General features: G+C 30.8%; 2 protein-coding genes and 1 pseudogene across 4 annotated transcripts; 1 reads left to right on the top strand and 2 right to left on the bottom strand.

Moving 5' to 3' along the window:
- Positions 1-241: 241 nt before the first annotated feature.
- Positions 242-5,587, bottom strand: LOC101247570 (putative F-box protein PP2-B12; annotated as a pseudogene).
- Positions 5,588-8,550: 2,963 nt separating this feature from the next.
- Positions 8,551-10,211, top strand: LOC101243832 (protein FLOURY 1-like). Its single transcript, XM_004230584.5, has one exon. The coding sequence runs from the start codon at positions 8,920-8,922 to the stop codon at positions 9,847-9,849; it is 930 nt and encodes a 309-aa protein (XP_004230632.1). The 5' UTR covers positions 8,551-8,919; the 3' UTR covers positions 9,850-10,211.
- A 318-nt stretch (positions 10,212-10,529) lies between these two features.
- On the bottom strand, positions 10,530-13,602 carry LOC101264980 (psbP domain-containing protein 1, chloroplastic). Of its 3 annotated transcripts, none has more exons than XM_004230570.5 (4): positions 13,335-13,602; positions 12,387-12,490; positions 11,509-11,940; positions 10,530-10,943 (listed from the first exon to the last, which is right to left on the bottom strand). In XM_004230570.5, exons 1-4 carry the CDS (start codon positions 13,438-13,440, stop codon positions 10,722-10,724), a joined length of 864 nt encoding a protein of 287 aa, XP_004230618.1. In that variant the 5' UTR covers positions 13,441-13,602; the 3' UTR covers positions 10,530-10,721. The 3 variants fall into 3 exon arrangements, with proteins under 3 accessions (XP_004230618.1, XP_010315141.1, XP_069145803.1); XM_010316839.4 differs by having other exon boundaries at positions 11,509-11,924; XM_069289702.1 differs by lacking the exon at positions 12,387-12,490 and having other exon boundaries at positions 11,509-11,924; positions 13,335-13,560.
- Positions 13,603-17,042: the final 3,440 nt, after the last annotated feature.

Raw genomic sequence — 17,042 nt, 5'->3', positions numbered from 1 at the left:
TCAACTATTTAATTGAAAGCCTTGTGCTCCTAGGTTGATTCTTGAAAAATAATGACTTCTGCATCTTATGCTTACAAAAGTTCAAACTGGAGAACAAACATGTCATCTAATTACTGAGCATTCCACTAATGATTGACAGTTTTATGAAATGGGAAGTGCAAGCCCAGTTCATTGCCCTGATTAAATAAATATGGAAACAGAAAGTACAGTATGGATGTATAAACCAGAACTCCAGTTACCATAGCACTAAAAGATACTTGAAATAGATGAGTGATGCAAAAGGAAACATGTTCTATTTGAAATACATGGTAATTGGTAGCTGTATAGCAAAAATATGTTATAATTAACCTATTCTTGGCCTTATCTCAATTCCTTCAACAATAAGGCCTTCCTTATGAGATACGCAGTCTTTCACCTCTTTAATACTCATTTCTATGCAATCATGAGTATCAGATTGCATGACACTAGAAGCATCCTCCATATCCACATCTGAGGGTGGAGTAAAAACCTCATAATCATCATCTGATTCCCCGGTCTCTACCTCCTCAAAGCGATCACACCGTTGAGGTCTACCCTCAGGCACCAGAAATGCTAATCGCGTGTCGACTTCAACACCAGAAATTCCAACTGAAACCTCTGAGGGTCGATAAACAAAACCATATTCATCTTCCAGCTTGTAAACAAGGTAAGCTGTGTAGGATGTCCGAGGTGACAGCATCCCAGCTCCTATTTTGCCCCGAATGTCAAGCCACCAAACATGTATGAGCTCAGCTACCTCTGGAAACCTGATTTGACAAACAATGTCATACATATGTTTCAGGATAAGGATGGTAGCTAGATATCTGCGGAAACAAAAAAGGCAAACCTTGACTCTGGTAGTGAAGTCCATTTCCAATATTGGGGTGTATCTATCACTCCATGTAATTTGAAGATCCCTTGCACCTAGAAAGTAACATTTCTTTCCGGTCCGTTTTTCCAGTGAGAAACTCTATTAAACAATAGCATAAAGTAAGAAGTGCACCACTATTGAAACACAACAAGGTTACAGAAACATGTTCCTATAGAGATTTTACAAGATGAGCAGGGTGGAACCAAATTTTTTACTAAGGGTTCAAAATATAAACAATTAAACACACAAAGAAGCTAAGAGGATTCAACAATATGCATAAAAAATATTTTTAACAAAGTATAAGAAGTGTAATATTTCGCCAAAGAACCTCTTGGCCCTACCTGCCTCCACCCCGATTGCAAGAGATGTCTGTTTATAGAAACATCTTAAAGGATAAAGATGAGTGGCACTAGCTTTTGAGGGAAATAAAGGAGAACATTTACAATCAACTTAAATTTTCAAGTTAATTTGTGTTCTCTACCCAAGGAATATCACCTAGATGGTAGGAATTATGAGCAAACTCATAATTTAATACTTACAAGTTGACAATTGACACTCCATTAGTGAGAAAAAAAGATCGCAAGCTTAGTTCATTAAGCAATTTTTAAATCTAGTACTCCTTCTATTTCATAAAGAATGGTTTAGTTAGATTTAACACAAAATTTAAGGGAAAAAAAATTGATCATGTGATCTTAAATTGAAGTTACGTCAAATGTATAAAATCGCCCTTTTATCTCGTGGCTTTAAACATAATACGAAAAAGTTGTTACTAAAAAATGAAAAAGTACTGGACACTTTCGGTTGTTAGGTCCGTTAGGGTTTAGGCAAAAGCTAAAAACTTCGGCTCAATTTTGTTTATGTATTAATTAAAAATTATACCCATGATACTTTTTATTAAAATCTAGAACATATAAACTCAAAATTCTAACTATGACTCAAAATAATTCATGGGATTGGTATTGCCGAAAAAAAGTAGGCTATGGAGTCTCTTATATAACACAAAATTGACTAATGAAAAGTATAAATACAAACCCTTAGATTTTTTCATTTATTACCTTGCGACCTGCATCAATCAAGAGAGGGTTATGGCAGAGATAAACAAAGAGATCCTTCTTTGAAGGAAAATCAGGGATGGGACTCGGTGATGCAGCAATGATTGACTGATAATCGGAGGGCAGAAATTTTCCCCAAATGGAATCAGACTCCGAAGTGATTTAGAGACGACGGAAATGCGGCAGACGTCGAGAGGGCTTGTAAAGGCCAAGATATTCGCAGTACAATATTCCGGTAAAATCGTCAAACCATTAAAATTCTCTATTTACGTGAAGTCTGGGTTCGAAATGTGAATATACAAGCACTAGCACTGTACCTAATATAATTGCTCAAATGTGGAATTTTCCCAAACACAAAAAGGAAAGCATAGTAGCATGAACGGATTGATAAAATAATTCTCTTATTTTAATTTTTTTTCAAGTTAAAAATAATTTTAAATTTTCTTTTTTTAGAGTTTTGATAAAATAATTCTCTTATTTAATTTTTTTTTTAAGTTAAAAATAATTTTTGAGCAATTTTGAGTAAGCTTAAAAAGTTTTTCTTTTTAAGTATTTGAAGTCAAAATAATTTAAACAAATTACGTAAAAGTTACTCTTTCTACAGTTAATTACTCATGCACTTTTAAATTGACATATTTATTAAGAAAAATAATAATTCATATAATGAGTTTATCGTTTTAGCATTATTAATTATGAAATTGATAAATTAAAAATTTAACATTTTAAATTTTTTTATCTTTTTCAAAGTAATTAATTTAGGATATAAATAAGGTGATATTTCAATAAAATAAGGTTCAATAATTTCGTAAAACTTTTAATGTTGTAAAATCCTACTCAGTACTCCTTCACTCTCTTGTTCTATTATGTAATTATCATATTAGGTTCTAGTTTTAACTTCCTTTTTTTTATGGACTCTGTCCATTCATGAATCTAATATTACTGTTCATCTCTTTCTCTTAGCTTTTATTCTTAAAAGTAATCTTCTTTAACCACACCCTGAATTTGGTTATTCATAGTTCCTTTCTCAGAACATTTAACCTGACAATGTCCTAGGAATTTACAGGTTAATCCATCGATACAAATAAGAAGCTAAGAGACTAACCATATACTACATAATATAGATTCATGATGATATTCATAAATTTACATAAATTTACAAGATTAAAATTTTATAAACACACATAATTTAACACACATAATTTACATATATGGGAAGTTTACTAGAAGCTTAAATATGAAAACTTACTTTATTTAGAATAGAGTGAAGTTTCACTTTCGGGAAACCCGAAAAAGCTCCCAAGCTTTACTTAAACAAACTTACTAAAATAAAGCACTAAAGAACTGAAAACTTTTTTACAAACCAAAAGATAACTTATGGTAAAGATGTTGGTATGAGGATTTTTAGAGTTTTTTTGTAGTGATTGTCTTTTCTTTTTCTCGCCTTCTATCTCTTCTTGTCTTGATAACGTTTGCTTTTATAGATGTCTTCGGACTTCAAACTCCGGATTTCAAATGAAAAGGGAATCTTATTATCTCAGCCGGGTACACATCTGGGCCCCATCGTCACGTGAAATAATGTCCCTCTTCTTACATTATTGCGTGCGTGCGTGCGTGTGCGTGCGTGCGTGCGTGCGTGTGTGTGTGTGGCAAATTGCATTGACTCTAAAAAGTTATCGGAATTATTTGGGCTTGGAGTAGAATCTTGTCTTGGGCTTTGTATTGGGCTTGGGTTTATATGTTTGTCTTTTTCTTGTTTTTGTTTAAGTAGTTTTTCTACAGTTTGGGTTATTAGAAATTCTAAGTCTTTATTTTTTTTTGGGATTTTTTAATTTTCTGTCTAATTGTCTGGCTGAATGAAAGTGGTAATCTTCTTCTGGAAGATGAACCTTCATCTTTTTCACTTTTTGGCAAAGTGACAGCCATTAACGGGTTTGAGAAGTCTTTATCGACCACCGTTTGAACCGGACTAGCTGTATCTTCATCCGATACAGTGGATTTCTGTTAAAAGAAGTGAAGATGAGTTAGTTAGTGGCAGCAACTAACTATTCAAAAGTTAGTTAGAAGTTGAAGTTAGTTGGTAGTTAGTTAGGCCTATTATTGTAATTTCAAGTTAGTAGGTTGTTACATCGATTAATGTGTAGAGTTAGTTAGTTAGTTTGTATTTTTTGTTTGCATTATCTGATTGCTATATAAGCAATACAGATCACGTGTAGAGAAGTAATTTCAATTCAACAATTTTACTCTTTCATTCTTCTTCTTCTTCTTTGGTAAAAGCTTCAAGCCTCATCAATGGAGTAAGGCTTGGAAGCTACTGTTTTTGTTCATTAGCATTCAGTGGGGAATGCACACCCATCTCATCCATTTTTGTTTGGGATGGAGAACCGTGAGTATCTGTCTGATGTTTTACATTCTTACCTTTTCTTTCCATTTTGTTAAGTCTTTCCCTGAGCTTGGCATTTTCTTGCATTAAGGCCTCATTTTTCAAGTTTAGCCTCTTGAATGCTTCGGTCATGGATGAACAATGGGCACAAAATATAACTTTGTTTGTGTCTTTCTGGATGTTGTATTGTGGAATTTTATCTGGGTTTTGTCTGAAAGCTGGAGAAATATAATAATTTGGTCCTAGTATTCCTCTAGCATAATCTAAGGCTTCTGTAAAATCATTGAAACCTTTGAAAAGAGGTTTTTGAAAATTTTTGATTGAATCTAAAACTTCTATCCATGTTTGAAAAACATCATTTGTCTTACCATGAATTACTACATAATATTTAAATCTATTTTCTTTATTTTTATTAGTAAAATAATATCCTAAAGCATTTAAGACTGCAATTACATATTTAGTGTCTTTTTTATTATGTGCTATCCATATGTTGTCTATAAGACATGTCTGTTGTTTGTCTAATTGACAGTCAGCTAAATGTCTAAATGTCCAATTGGACGGCTCATATGCAATTAAATTTTGTTGTCCAAATTGCAACCTTTCTATTCTAACATCATCGATTTTGTCTAATGATTTAAAATGTAAATTAGCTAGCATTGTCTGTTTATAAGAGTCTGCCAAAATTATCAAGTGAAGTAATTTATAACTTTTAACTTAGATTTTTCGGTTTATATTATTTTAAATGAGTAAGAATTGGACAAGTGTCTTAATCTCTTTTATCTTGCGAGGATTAGTTAATTTGCAATATACATGACAGATATGTTCGATCTATATATACAATATACAATGTAATTTATATCAATTGTTCTCCACTATTGAGTACCATATCAAAACAGGGCAAAATAATATCAAATTCCCAATTCATAAAACTTCCAAGTAGCAAACTCATTGAAGTAGATACAGTTGCTTCTGCAGTCCAATTCACTTGCATTAACTGATATACAACAATTAGTCCCTGCAAACAACGTTCTATTTCCAAGATTATCCAATTTTAACCATCCATCTGGAGATTCATCACTTCAACTTTATCCACCTTCCTAATCGAAATCAAAAAAATCAACAAGATCTCTCCATTGGATTCAACAAAATACTCCGTGAAATGCTTTGAATAAACTGATGGAACAGCCCTGCTACCTGAAATTTCGATTCAATTTCTTCAATTACCACTAAAGTACCCTGTAAACTTATTGCAAAAACCAATAGCATTAGTAAGTATCATTAGTTGTCATTTTGAACAATTTGGATCGATGAGATTCCTCGTTTGTTTCATCCATTTATAAGGGTACCCTGTATGACAAGCCACGAGAAGTGGATAGGAACATCCTGTTAGTACCAAAACAGACCAGTTATCGTAATAACTTGAAGGAATTGAAGACAGAGTTGCAAAATTTGAATGGTATTGAGTGATCCCAAGGAGGAATACTCCAATAACTGTTTCTAATAGTAGGAATCAACAGAGTATACTCTGCAGTATAATTGTAATGTCTTTAGAAATTAAAATAAGCAGATTTTAAAAGGACCATAGCCTAGCCTCCAAGTTAGGTTGATTTTGACTAAATGGTTTGAGTTAGACTATCTAGAAACCCTCAAAAAAGATTTAGGTGCAGATGACAAATTGTACTTTTCAAGAATGATCAATTTGCAATAAATTAAGCGTATATTTTAGGGAAAATTGTACATGTCGCAAATATTAATTTAAAATACATGTTATAGCTATAGTTTTATTTAATTTTAATTCGTGATAAATATTTTGTCATTTGCGTCTGTCTTCTTAATTTCGATCGCCACTTTCTATTCGCCTCTCGTACTTTATATATTTACAAATATATAAATTGTGTTTATGTATGTATAGAGTGAAAGAGAACTGTACATACAAATATATATATATATATATATATATATATATATATATATATATATATATGTTTTATACACTTATAATTATATAAATACAAGTTTTACTCTGCCTAGTTTTCTTTTGTCTTTTTCTCTTTCTCGCTTAACAAACACAAATTATACAACATACAACGTATTATTTGTGTTTGTATAAAGCGAGAGATATTTGATATACAAATACAAATATTTTAACTCGATTAATTGTATACAAATTTAATTTTTATGCAAATATACAAACACAATCATTGATACATATATACATAGCTGTTACAATTTAGTTATATATAATTATCTAACCGATATACACACATATATATTATTGCAATTTATACAAATAAAATGCTATATAGCAAATGATGTTTGTTATGGAGCAAAAATAATAAACTGTAATTATAAAGTGCTGATATGATTTCTATGTTTATTATTCCTAAAATTTGTTGTATATTTCGTCATAATATTGGCATTAGTAGTTTGCAGCTGAGAAATGAGTCAATAACATTATTCTTTTCTCAATATGTTAAAGTTGACAGTAAAAAAGATAGATTGTTCAGCAAAAGGACGCTTATATTTGTTTCGATTTGTCAACCCAATGCATTTAAGTTTCATATAAGCACGTGAACTTGATCAAAACTAATTAATTAAATATAATTATCTTTAGTAATTAGTGATAGTGACAAATTAAAAATAATAAAATTTCATTCAAGCACCTCAACTTGAACTTGTTATATTTTAATTTGAAGAGAACTTTGGGATTTAACCTCTTTCTCGTGCTTCTATATTTTTTTGGGCATTGGTTCTGAATTTCTTGCAAGTGTATACCAAGAGCTATATACATTGTTTACTGGTTTCCATACTGTTACAACTTGAAGTCAAATTTATCTATCAATACAAGATATAAATTTAATATATACATATAATCAACCCTAATTTATAAAAACTATATTATATATATTGTTATTATTCATCCTTATAATGAACTTATACAAGCCATATCACTTCCAAGCTAGTAAATAATTATATTAGTTAACCTCGTAATTTTGTTTTACTTTTTATAGTTTTAATGAAAAGATTAAAAGTGGCAAGAAGAAAGCAAATTAAGAGAACGTTTGAATTGACTTAGATTTTTAACTTTTTTTAAAAAAAATTATTTTAAATTATTTTTAAATTTAAAAAATACTTCAACAGTTAAAAATAACTTTTAAATAGGTTTGATCAAGTTTTAAGCCTATAAAAAGAAACTCTAAGAATTGAGGTCAAATTCCAGTAAAAACAAAAGAGATGCTAAGTCATTTGTTTTCTCCATTTCTACAGAGTTATATGTATTTGTATTAATAATAAGGGAAACTTTCAGATATAGTCATTTAAAAATAACTTAATTATGTTTTATATCTATAATTTGTTTATTATGATTTGTAGCAACAAATTATAGGGAAGAGAGTGACAAAAAGAGGAAGGGCATAGTGGAGAAAGGATAATTGTTTATGTATACCTGTCAAATAATTGTATGTATGTAACTAGTATAAATGTGTATTTGTATATCTGGTGAGAGAGATTGAGAGAGAGAGGAGAGAGATGAGTGAAAGAAGGCAGAGAGTAGAAAGAGAGGTGAGCGAGAAAGGTCAGAGAGTGGTGAAAGACTAATTGTATTTGTATGTATATCATGTAATTGTGTATGTACGTGAATTATATATATATATATAAAGGACAAGTAATGTAATCAGCTAAAATTAAATCATGAGTCTAATTAATTTAAACTGTAGCTATATTAGCTAATTAACTAGTATAGTATATGTTTGCTTTTCAACATAATTTTCCCTAATAAAAATAACAAGTATTTCATGAAATAATTCAATATACAAGCTTTTTCGAACACAATAATCTCTCTTTTATTTCGTTTGAATAGCACATTATAATATATTTTTAGGGACAAAACTGGTAAAGTGCAAACAATAAATTATTGACACTCATGTTAACTTCTGACAAACATGTTCTGTTTAGAGTAATAGTACTTAAAACATTTTTAAAATAGGGTATGATGATGTTTAAACGAATTTGATATTCTTAAACGCAATAAGCTAACGTTCACTTCATTTTAATTTTTTTTAATTTATTTTGCATAATCAACAATTATGCATTATTTCCTTCATTATTTAACCAGATAAAGCAATTAATTGTCTTAAACATTTTTACTGACCAAAAAGTCCCAAAGCATGTTTTATTTTCCATCAATTTTTTTCCAAAAGAAAAAAGAGCTAATGCAACGGATATTAGCAAAAAATAAATAAATGAAATTGATATGGCAATGTTCTAAAAACGAATATTTGGGTAATCCAGAAATAATTCTGACAACATAGGATTAATTAATTACTTAATCAAATTTAGGGTAAAATTACAAGAAAGTCCAACCGATAGTGTCCGTATCGTGCGGTCTTTTTCAGCCCGTTGTACTGAGATAAAAATGAGTGTTCGTTGCCTTTGTCCTCGATCTCTTCGCCTTCCCTATCTTCTGCTTCTTTCCATAACCAAATTTTGCTGTAAATCTTGTTTTTTTTTTCATCACTAACCAATCCCATATCTCGAAACAAGAAAACAAGTGTTCTTTTGTATATACAAACAGTGTCATTTAAATCTTTGAGACCCACATGCAGATTATTCGTCTTGTATATTTCTTGTTCATTTTGTGCTCAGTTTTTGAGTTTAATAAGAGATTTCTGGGTTGTTTCTTCGATTTTGTTTTCATGGATTGTGTTGAATCCCTGAAGCATTTGAGTCTGAGTGCTGATCTGGGATTTGGGTTTCTTATGTTTGGGTGGTTTGGGCAAGTGTATAAAGTTTTGGGGTTGTTCTTGTTGTTTGGTTTGGGATTGAGGGTATTGCAATTTAGTTGGTATTTTTGTGGAAAATCAGGTGAATTGAGAAATGGGTGTTGCTCAAAAAATGATTTTGATGGGAACTGTAATGCAAAGATGAAGTCTTGCAAGTCTGGGTTGTTAAGATTGTTGATGAATTCGAACTTTGAAAAGGGAAAAAATGTGATTGATAGAGTAAAATGTGTTTCAGATGAGGAATTGGATGATGAGAATGATGAGTATGAACAAGAGTGTTATGATGAAGACAAAGTGTTTGATGTTTTGTCACTGAGAAAAATGGTAAAGGTTGAAAGGCGTAAAGCAAATGCTGCTCGTTTGGAACTTGAAAAGGAGAGAATGGCAGCAGCTACAGCAACTGAGGAAACAATGGCAATGATTTTGCGGTTACAGAATGAGAAGAGTTTAGTTGAAATGGAAGCAAATCAATATAAAAGGTTGGCTGAAGAGAAGCAACTACATGACCAAGAAGTGATCCAATCATTACAATGGCTTGTACTTCAGCATGAATCTGAGAGAAGTATCTTGGAAGACCAACACAAATCATGTAGTGAAAAATTGAAGCCTTTTGGGAAAAAGGATTATGAAAGGGACAACTCAGAAGTAGCTGCTGAGGAGAATCATTGTTCTCTCAACACCAATCTTGATGATGCTTTTCATTATACCCTCTTTAGCTCTCTTGACATGGATTTGTCAGCAGAGTAAGTATTTTTTATTACTTGGGATAACACTAAATACTGTAGATTTGCCTCCCTTCATTGCAGACCAGGAACTGTTTGGCATTGAGATTGTGCATCAACTTGTCCAGCTATAACCAACATCAAGAAATGGTCCATACACCACAACTTGCTCTATGATTGTTCTTTGACAGTTTTACTTGAATCTCTAGCAACTAATTGGTCCTTGAACAGTTTAAAGTAGAGTGACAGTCTTCATGTGTAGTGGAATTATGTTACTTGTAAATATAATGGTAGTATAAATATAGCAACTCAATTCTTATCAAGAAATAAACTGTCATCTTTGGCCAAGTGTTACATGAATAATGTAGATTTTACTGTTTCTGTTCATCACTTGTGGCAGTCTGTTCTCTTGCAATGTTGATGCTTCTGAGACTCATTTTTATAAAGCACTTGGTGTTTACTTATCTTGTATCAGAACTTAGTGTGAATACGTACTGGTACCCACCATAAAATATTTTATATTTCACAAGATGTACCCCATTAATGAGTAAGGTTAAAATTCCTCCTCTTTGAAATGTAAAAAATGATCTTAAAGTTTTTTCACAATAGAAGACAGATTCTCCCTTCATTGTTTGGCATTATTTCATTTTCTCTTTATGTTAGTAACTTGTAATATTGGCAACCTGATCTTTTACGCAAGGTAGATTTGGTAAAAAGAAATGGATGTTTCATCATACTGAAGTGGTGTTCCGTAATAATCAGGTCAATTAGTTTCCAACGTAGAGAATTAACACTGAACAAGACAAAAGCTATGCAATAACAATTTGGAGAAAAAAGCAACAGCTAAACAGACATCAATGATCCCATGTTATCATTTCGAGTCTTTAACAAAGTTTATCAAGCTGCAATCTTATTTGCTCTGAAGGAGTTCATAATTGCACGAATGTCACTTTCTTCTTGGACAAATACCTTTTCAGGTGTTTGTATTCTCAATTCATATAAGCAGTTGTTTTCCACTCCGAGGACTGAAAGGTATCTCCTGTCCCATTCCAGACGAGCAACTCGATCTTGTGGCATAACAGCCAATTCGTTATTGTTCGCGTAAGACTTGATATTCACCTGTTCAAAACAAATACTGTTATAAGAACCAAGAAGAAATGCTATACAAATCAACCAAGACAATGAAGCTTTGACTGGGAGCTACTCTCCCATCAACAGGTGTTGAAACAACTTATATATAGCATGTATTAAGAAATTTGACCTTCCTACCACAACCCAAAAGCGGTAAGATTTTCCTAAGCCATATGATCCCTTCAATCAATATGGGAGACTCTAACACCGCCCACGGCCAAGGCTGGAAAGTGAGCAACATAACATGGAGTCCAGCATGGGGTAAAGTAAGAAAAGGAATGAAGTTGACTCTGATACCATGAAAAAAAGTAATTAACCTTGCGGCTAGCTCAACAATCAACCTAAAATTTATCTCATTAGCTGAGAATCACCCAAAATCATACAAGGAAACAACTCATATCCTCGACCAATGTGGAAGATGTTAACATAGTAAGAACAACATCATGTACCAAGGCTAAATTATCATGTATGTCTACCAGTTTAAGACACCTTTAGAATCAGAAACCAAAAGGTCCCTAGACCATTCACAACTAGTAAAATGCAAATATTTTACCTCAACATCATAATACAGCTTCCCATCATCAGCTACCCTTGATGAAGTAGAAAGAACACTTGATTCGCGTCTGACACCAAGTCTAGTTGACATAAATTCAGTCAAATATTGTTTAAGGACTCCCTTTCCAGCTTCTTCTGGTGGACCCAAATCTTTTACACTTTTGTACTTAGAGGATGAAGGAGATGATATCTCCACTGAGAGATTTTCATCTAAAACAAGAGGATCCCTGAAAAATATGTCAGCACCAGCACCACGCACTTGAATCCAGTTTCGAGGATACATAAACGAATAGCCATCAAAGGTATCAATATATTCCCTGAACTCAACAGATTGAGCATATGCAACTTTGGGCAATTCATAATTTGAGAGCACAAAACTGGAGAGTATCAGGGCCATAGCCTTTCTCCTTGGAACTGCAAAATCTTTTTTCTGATTATATATCGGAAACTCTAGTGAGAAACTGTGTAATAATTACTTATTACCAAAGGTCTATCAGAAAATGTATAGTGACAGACTATGAAACACATAGTGCCAATGGTTTGTCTTAACTCAGCTCTTTCATCCCCGCAGGGTAGAAAAACTGAAACAACCACTGCAGTTCTTTGTTAATTACAGTGAATACCTCAGCACAATTAGTGTTGAATACTCTTCAAATACTCACAAAATTTTGTAGTTCAATTTTTACATTTTCATTTAATTCAGTAAAGGGCATATTAAGATAGCTTTTACCCTAGTCATATGATTACTTTGAAAAGTGTAATTACTTTGAATTGACAGCTGCAGGATATACTTTATTATTAGTTCTAATCATACTTATGTATCAATCAATAGCTGAAGATTTTAACAAAAAACGAAAAGGAAACATGGGAGGGAACCTCGAGAACAACTGAATTTCCTTCTTTCTCCATATCTCCCTTCTTCAAAGAATGCTGCTCCGAGAACTTTCTTCCTATTGGAGCTGATTTGGCCAAAGCTTCTCCTAGAATTTTTAGACAATATGAGAAGAAGTTTTACCAAAAGTTATTTGATCTTAACTTCTACATCCAAGAACCAAAAGCAAAGTTTGTGGATCTGGTGCTCAAAAATCTCTAACGAAGATCCATAATAGAAGCCAATTACAATCAGCAAACTCAGACCTATCATTTACATTTAGTATAATTAGGAGATGCAAGGTTGGACCTTGAGGGTTGTGGGCACTATCTCAGACCAAGCAGATATACTGTTAACCACAAAGCCCCAGAAGAATAGGGAAGGAAGCAATGTCAATCCCAGCTTACTAGTAATTAGATTACAGATCAATTCTCCAAAGAATTCTAGAATCTAGACACCAAATATTAGCAGCAAGCTCGTTATCCATAATTTCCCATACAGTTCATGGAATTTGAAGGTCAGAAGCAAAATATATAAGTTCCTAGTTAGTTCGTATTAACAAGTACTCAGCTCATAGCCAAGACACCAACTAAGTTGTAATTACACTATACATTGAAAGGTTTCTTATCATATGATTAGATAAAACATTGTTTACAAAAAAAGAGAGGATATACAAGGAGTATATAACTTTAGGTTCTATACAAGGAATAGCCTCTCACAAACTCATCCAAACACACGACTTGGGGTATCCAATTACTCCATGACTAAATACAGTTAATATTTTGCATTTGGGGAAACATAGAGACTCCAGTGTCAACTAACACCTTAATGAAAATTCCGGCTACGTCACTACCTTCTTCAAACCCCTCAAAACTCAACTACATTCCTAATTAATTGCTTAATAAACTCATTGAAAAACAAAGATGCAACACAAAAATTGAAATTTGTAGTACCTGTGGCTATAGTGGCATGGCGGTGATAAGAAGAGTTAGGGCGAGTAGAAATGGATGGAATACCAAAACCAACACCGTAGATGTTGGAAGCTTGAAGAACTCTCATGTTACTGTAAACAGATAAAGATCCAAAGCTGCGGAAGAGCTTTTTGAGTAAGAGTGAGGCTGTACAAGATAATCACAAATTCTGCCCAATCCACATTCCCAATTTTTGCCACGATTTTATTTATTTTGGAAACCAGTTTTATTGTCTTTTTTTTTAATGCTTAAAATTGGAATTTAATAACTCAATCATTTATATAATAAATATTATTTTTAAATAATTGGATAATGACCAACTTCTACTTTTGCGAGGGTTAATATATTATTTTTGATAGACTCTTTTAAGACGAAGATATATTAAACTAAACATATTGTTAATCAAATTTTAAAAACAGGCTAAGGAGATGGAGAACCCTAAATAAACGATAGAATTTGAATTGATAAGGAAAATGTCTAGAACAACAAAATACAAGAAATAATATTTGATTAAATTGACTCACCATAATTTGACTAATATTGTATGAAAGAACATGAACATCCAATTAAAAAAAATCCTTAAGGTAGAGAACAAGCAATTTTCGGAGTTCATAAATAACTTATAATAAATGAGTTAGAAAAAACATACTCTCATACTTCATAAAATTCGTGAAACAACGCATACTTATGAAAAAATTATATTACTTTTGTTATTATATTTCTTCTGTTCATTTTTATTTGTGCTATTTGACTTGACATATTTATCAAGAAAATAATTATTGATATAAGTATTTTGCCAAATTATTCCTGTCAAATGATTTGGGAAATAAGTATTTAATGTTGAGGATAAATATGGAAAAAATAATTATTTTTTCTTGATAAGTTATAAGTGACAAATAAAAATGAAAATCTATTTTAGAAATAAATAACAAGTTAAAGTGAAAAGAGTGAGTAAATGTAACTTTATAAGTAATGCAATTTATATTCATATTAAATTTTAAATGATTTAATTCTTTCGAACAATGAAAAAAAACTCAAAAAATTAAGATAATATGACATAGAGGGAGTATAATAAACATGGTTTTAAAATATGGGAACGTGAGGTGAGGCGTTTTAATACAGTATAGAGCGAGAAAACAGTATAGAGCGAGACGTTTGCCCTAAGACACAGGGCGTAAGTCCATAGATATACTCTATTTTATAATTTTATTACTAATAAAATAAGCAAGAGTAAAACTTTCAATTATTTATGATTTTTGTTTGAGATAAATATTAATAGTCAAATATTATAATTACTATTTGAGAAATATAATTAAACTAATAAAAAAAAATATGATTTAAAGCAAAAAAAAATTAAAAAATAAACTAAAAGCGTCCGAACTACCTTTTTACCCCAAGTGTTAGATGACAATGGTGTTAGATGACAATGGTGTTAGATGACAATAACTAATACTAGTATTTATTTAAGTTGATAAACACTAATAATGTTTAGTCATTAAATACGTCTTTTCTTTGTTTAGATTAGTATTCACATTAGTCTTAAGATTCTTGTAGACCTCTTGAAAATGAAACGTATGAATTACTAAGTGAATTAAAATTTTTATTAGTTTTTGTATGTAAAAGAGTCCTAAACCCAAAAGAGTTATATTCTTTGTATCTAAAAGAGTTCTCAACCTAATGTGAATCCTAAAACCTAAAACCTACAAAGTAATTAATAAAATTGGCAAGAAACTATTAGTATTACGATTACAATTTTATCAATTAAATAAATTAAATAAAGAAAGAATAATTTAAGAAAAATATTAAAAAGATAATTTTCTTTAAACATATTTTTTTATATCATAATAGTAGTAATTAGTTGAAGATAAAAAGTAATTAGTTGAAGATAAGAAATGAATCGAAGAAGTAGTTGTTAGATACTAAAACTCATCAGAGAATGATGCCGCCATGATTAATCAGTATAATCATATTGCTATTATATCTCTTTATTTATACTAATAACTAAAATAATCCTAACAACGGAGGATTCCATAATATATAACTTGAAAAAGTTCTTCTAAAGTTAAAAAAGTGTTAGCCATTTGTTACAATATAATATTTTATTTTAGTTTTCAAAAATATAACTATAATATTTAACTTTAAATTATTTAATTTGAAATTTGAAAATATCAAACAAACTTCTATAATAATTTTACTAAAAAGAAAGACAAGTTACTACCGTACTAATGTCAAAACTATATAGTATATACAAGAAAATATAAATGTTTTTGACTGTTATGTTGATTGTGGCCTAAAACATGAGATCTCAAATGTAGACATAGTTCAACAATAAACAAATTTGATCATACAAAGTTTGAAGATTAAAGAGCCTCAATAAAATTAGTGATCTAAAATGAAAGCTAATAAAAGACCTCAATTATATATATAATTCTACGATAATAATATGTCTAGTATAATATCACAGAGTACTTGATCATAAAAAGTTTTAATAAAATTAATAGCTTAAAACAAAATTTTACCATAAAATACCCCAAGAATGTACATAGTTCAACAACAATAATATATCAACATATTAGAGTTTTCTCACAAGTGAATTTGATAATCAAAGAATATCAATAATATATCAACATATTAGAGTTTTCTCACAAGTGAATTTGATAATCAAAGAATATCAATAAAATTATTGACTAAAGGCAAAATACTAATCTTAATTAGAGACTTCAAATATTTATACATCGTCGATGTTTTTAATCATGATTTGGAGTACTGCTTTTTCAAATAATTATTCTTGTAACCTTTCACTTCTATAATCTCCTTCTTTATATTCATGTTTATGACTAATTTTTTTTTGTATACTTTTATGTTACGCTATGAATAAAGGCACAAGGATTGTTATTGTAGACCCTTGAAGGTTTGATACTTCTTATCTTGTTTTTTACTTGAAATAATAAAAAATTCTCTCATCTTTTGTCTTCCTATTTTTATTAACATCTTTTATACTTCTTATCTTGTTTTACTTTAATTTTACAACAAAATTTATTAAGATTTCATTTATTTGTATTTAAGGAAGATCTGAATCTGAATTGCTGAGACTTTAGCCCATTAAACACATTCATTTTGATTCAAATCTAATAACTTAATTCCTCTGAAAGCCTCTTACCGAGCATAGAGTCTGAAAATTCTAATTTTTTGTCTTCTTCTCCACTCTTCTTACAAACTCACCACACTTATTACACCATTAATAACACGCACCTTCATCACTACACTACCATTGACCCCCACCCCCACCCCCCACCCACACACACAGATATATATATAAAAGTGAATTTATTGACGAATATATTAAATTAATGAGTCGAGAATATTAACCATTAGTCATCTTTTTTTTTTTAAATGCACCGATGATTGCTTTGCTAGATGCTACCAATCGTCCACAAGCCTTGTGGGTTCTCCAATAACGTAAAATAGGCAGACGGGTGAATTTCGAATTTTTTAAAGAAGAGTGTTATAAAAATTGAATTAGTTGATGAATGTTGAATGCTACAACTATAAGAGATGTGGAAAAATGAACTAAAAGTGCTTTACAAATTTTCAATTAAAAAAATAAGACAAGTGAGCCCTTTTTAATTTTTTTTACTTTTTTATTTATAATATTAATGAAAGGACTAAACTAATAACATTAAATAACTA

This window comes from Solanum lycopersicum, chromosome 1, assembly GCF_036512215.1.
Source record: "Solanum lycopersicum chromosome 1, SLM_r2.1".
NCBI lineage: Eukaryota > Viridiplantae > Streptophyta > Magnoliopsida > Solanales > Solanaceae > Solanum > Solanum lycopersicum.
The sequence above is the reverse complement of the archived record's forward strand: the minus strand, read 5'-3'. Positions and strand labels throughout refer to the sequence as shown.

Coding starts and splice junctions, on each gene's coding strand:
- LOC101243832 (XM_004230584.5), top strand. CDS start 8,920: ATGCAGATTATTCGTCTTGTATATTTCTTGTTCATTTTGTGCTCAGTT.
- LOC101264980 (XM_004230570.5), bottom strand. CDS start 13,440: ATGAGAGTTCTTCAAGCTTCCAACATCTACGGTGTTGGTTTTGGTATT. Junction 12,491..13,334: donor CCATGCCACTATAGCCACAG/GTACTACAAATT, acceptor TAAAAATTCTAG/GAGAAGCTTTGGCCAAATCA. Junction 11,941..12,386: donor GAAATTCAGTTGTTCTCGAG/GTTCCCTCCCAT, acceptor ATATATAATCAG/AAAAAAGATTTTGCAGTTCC.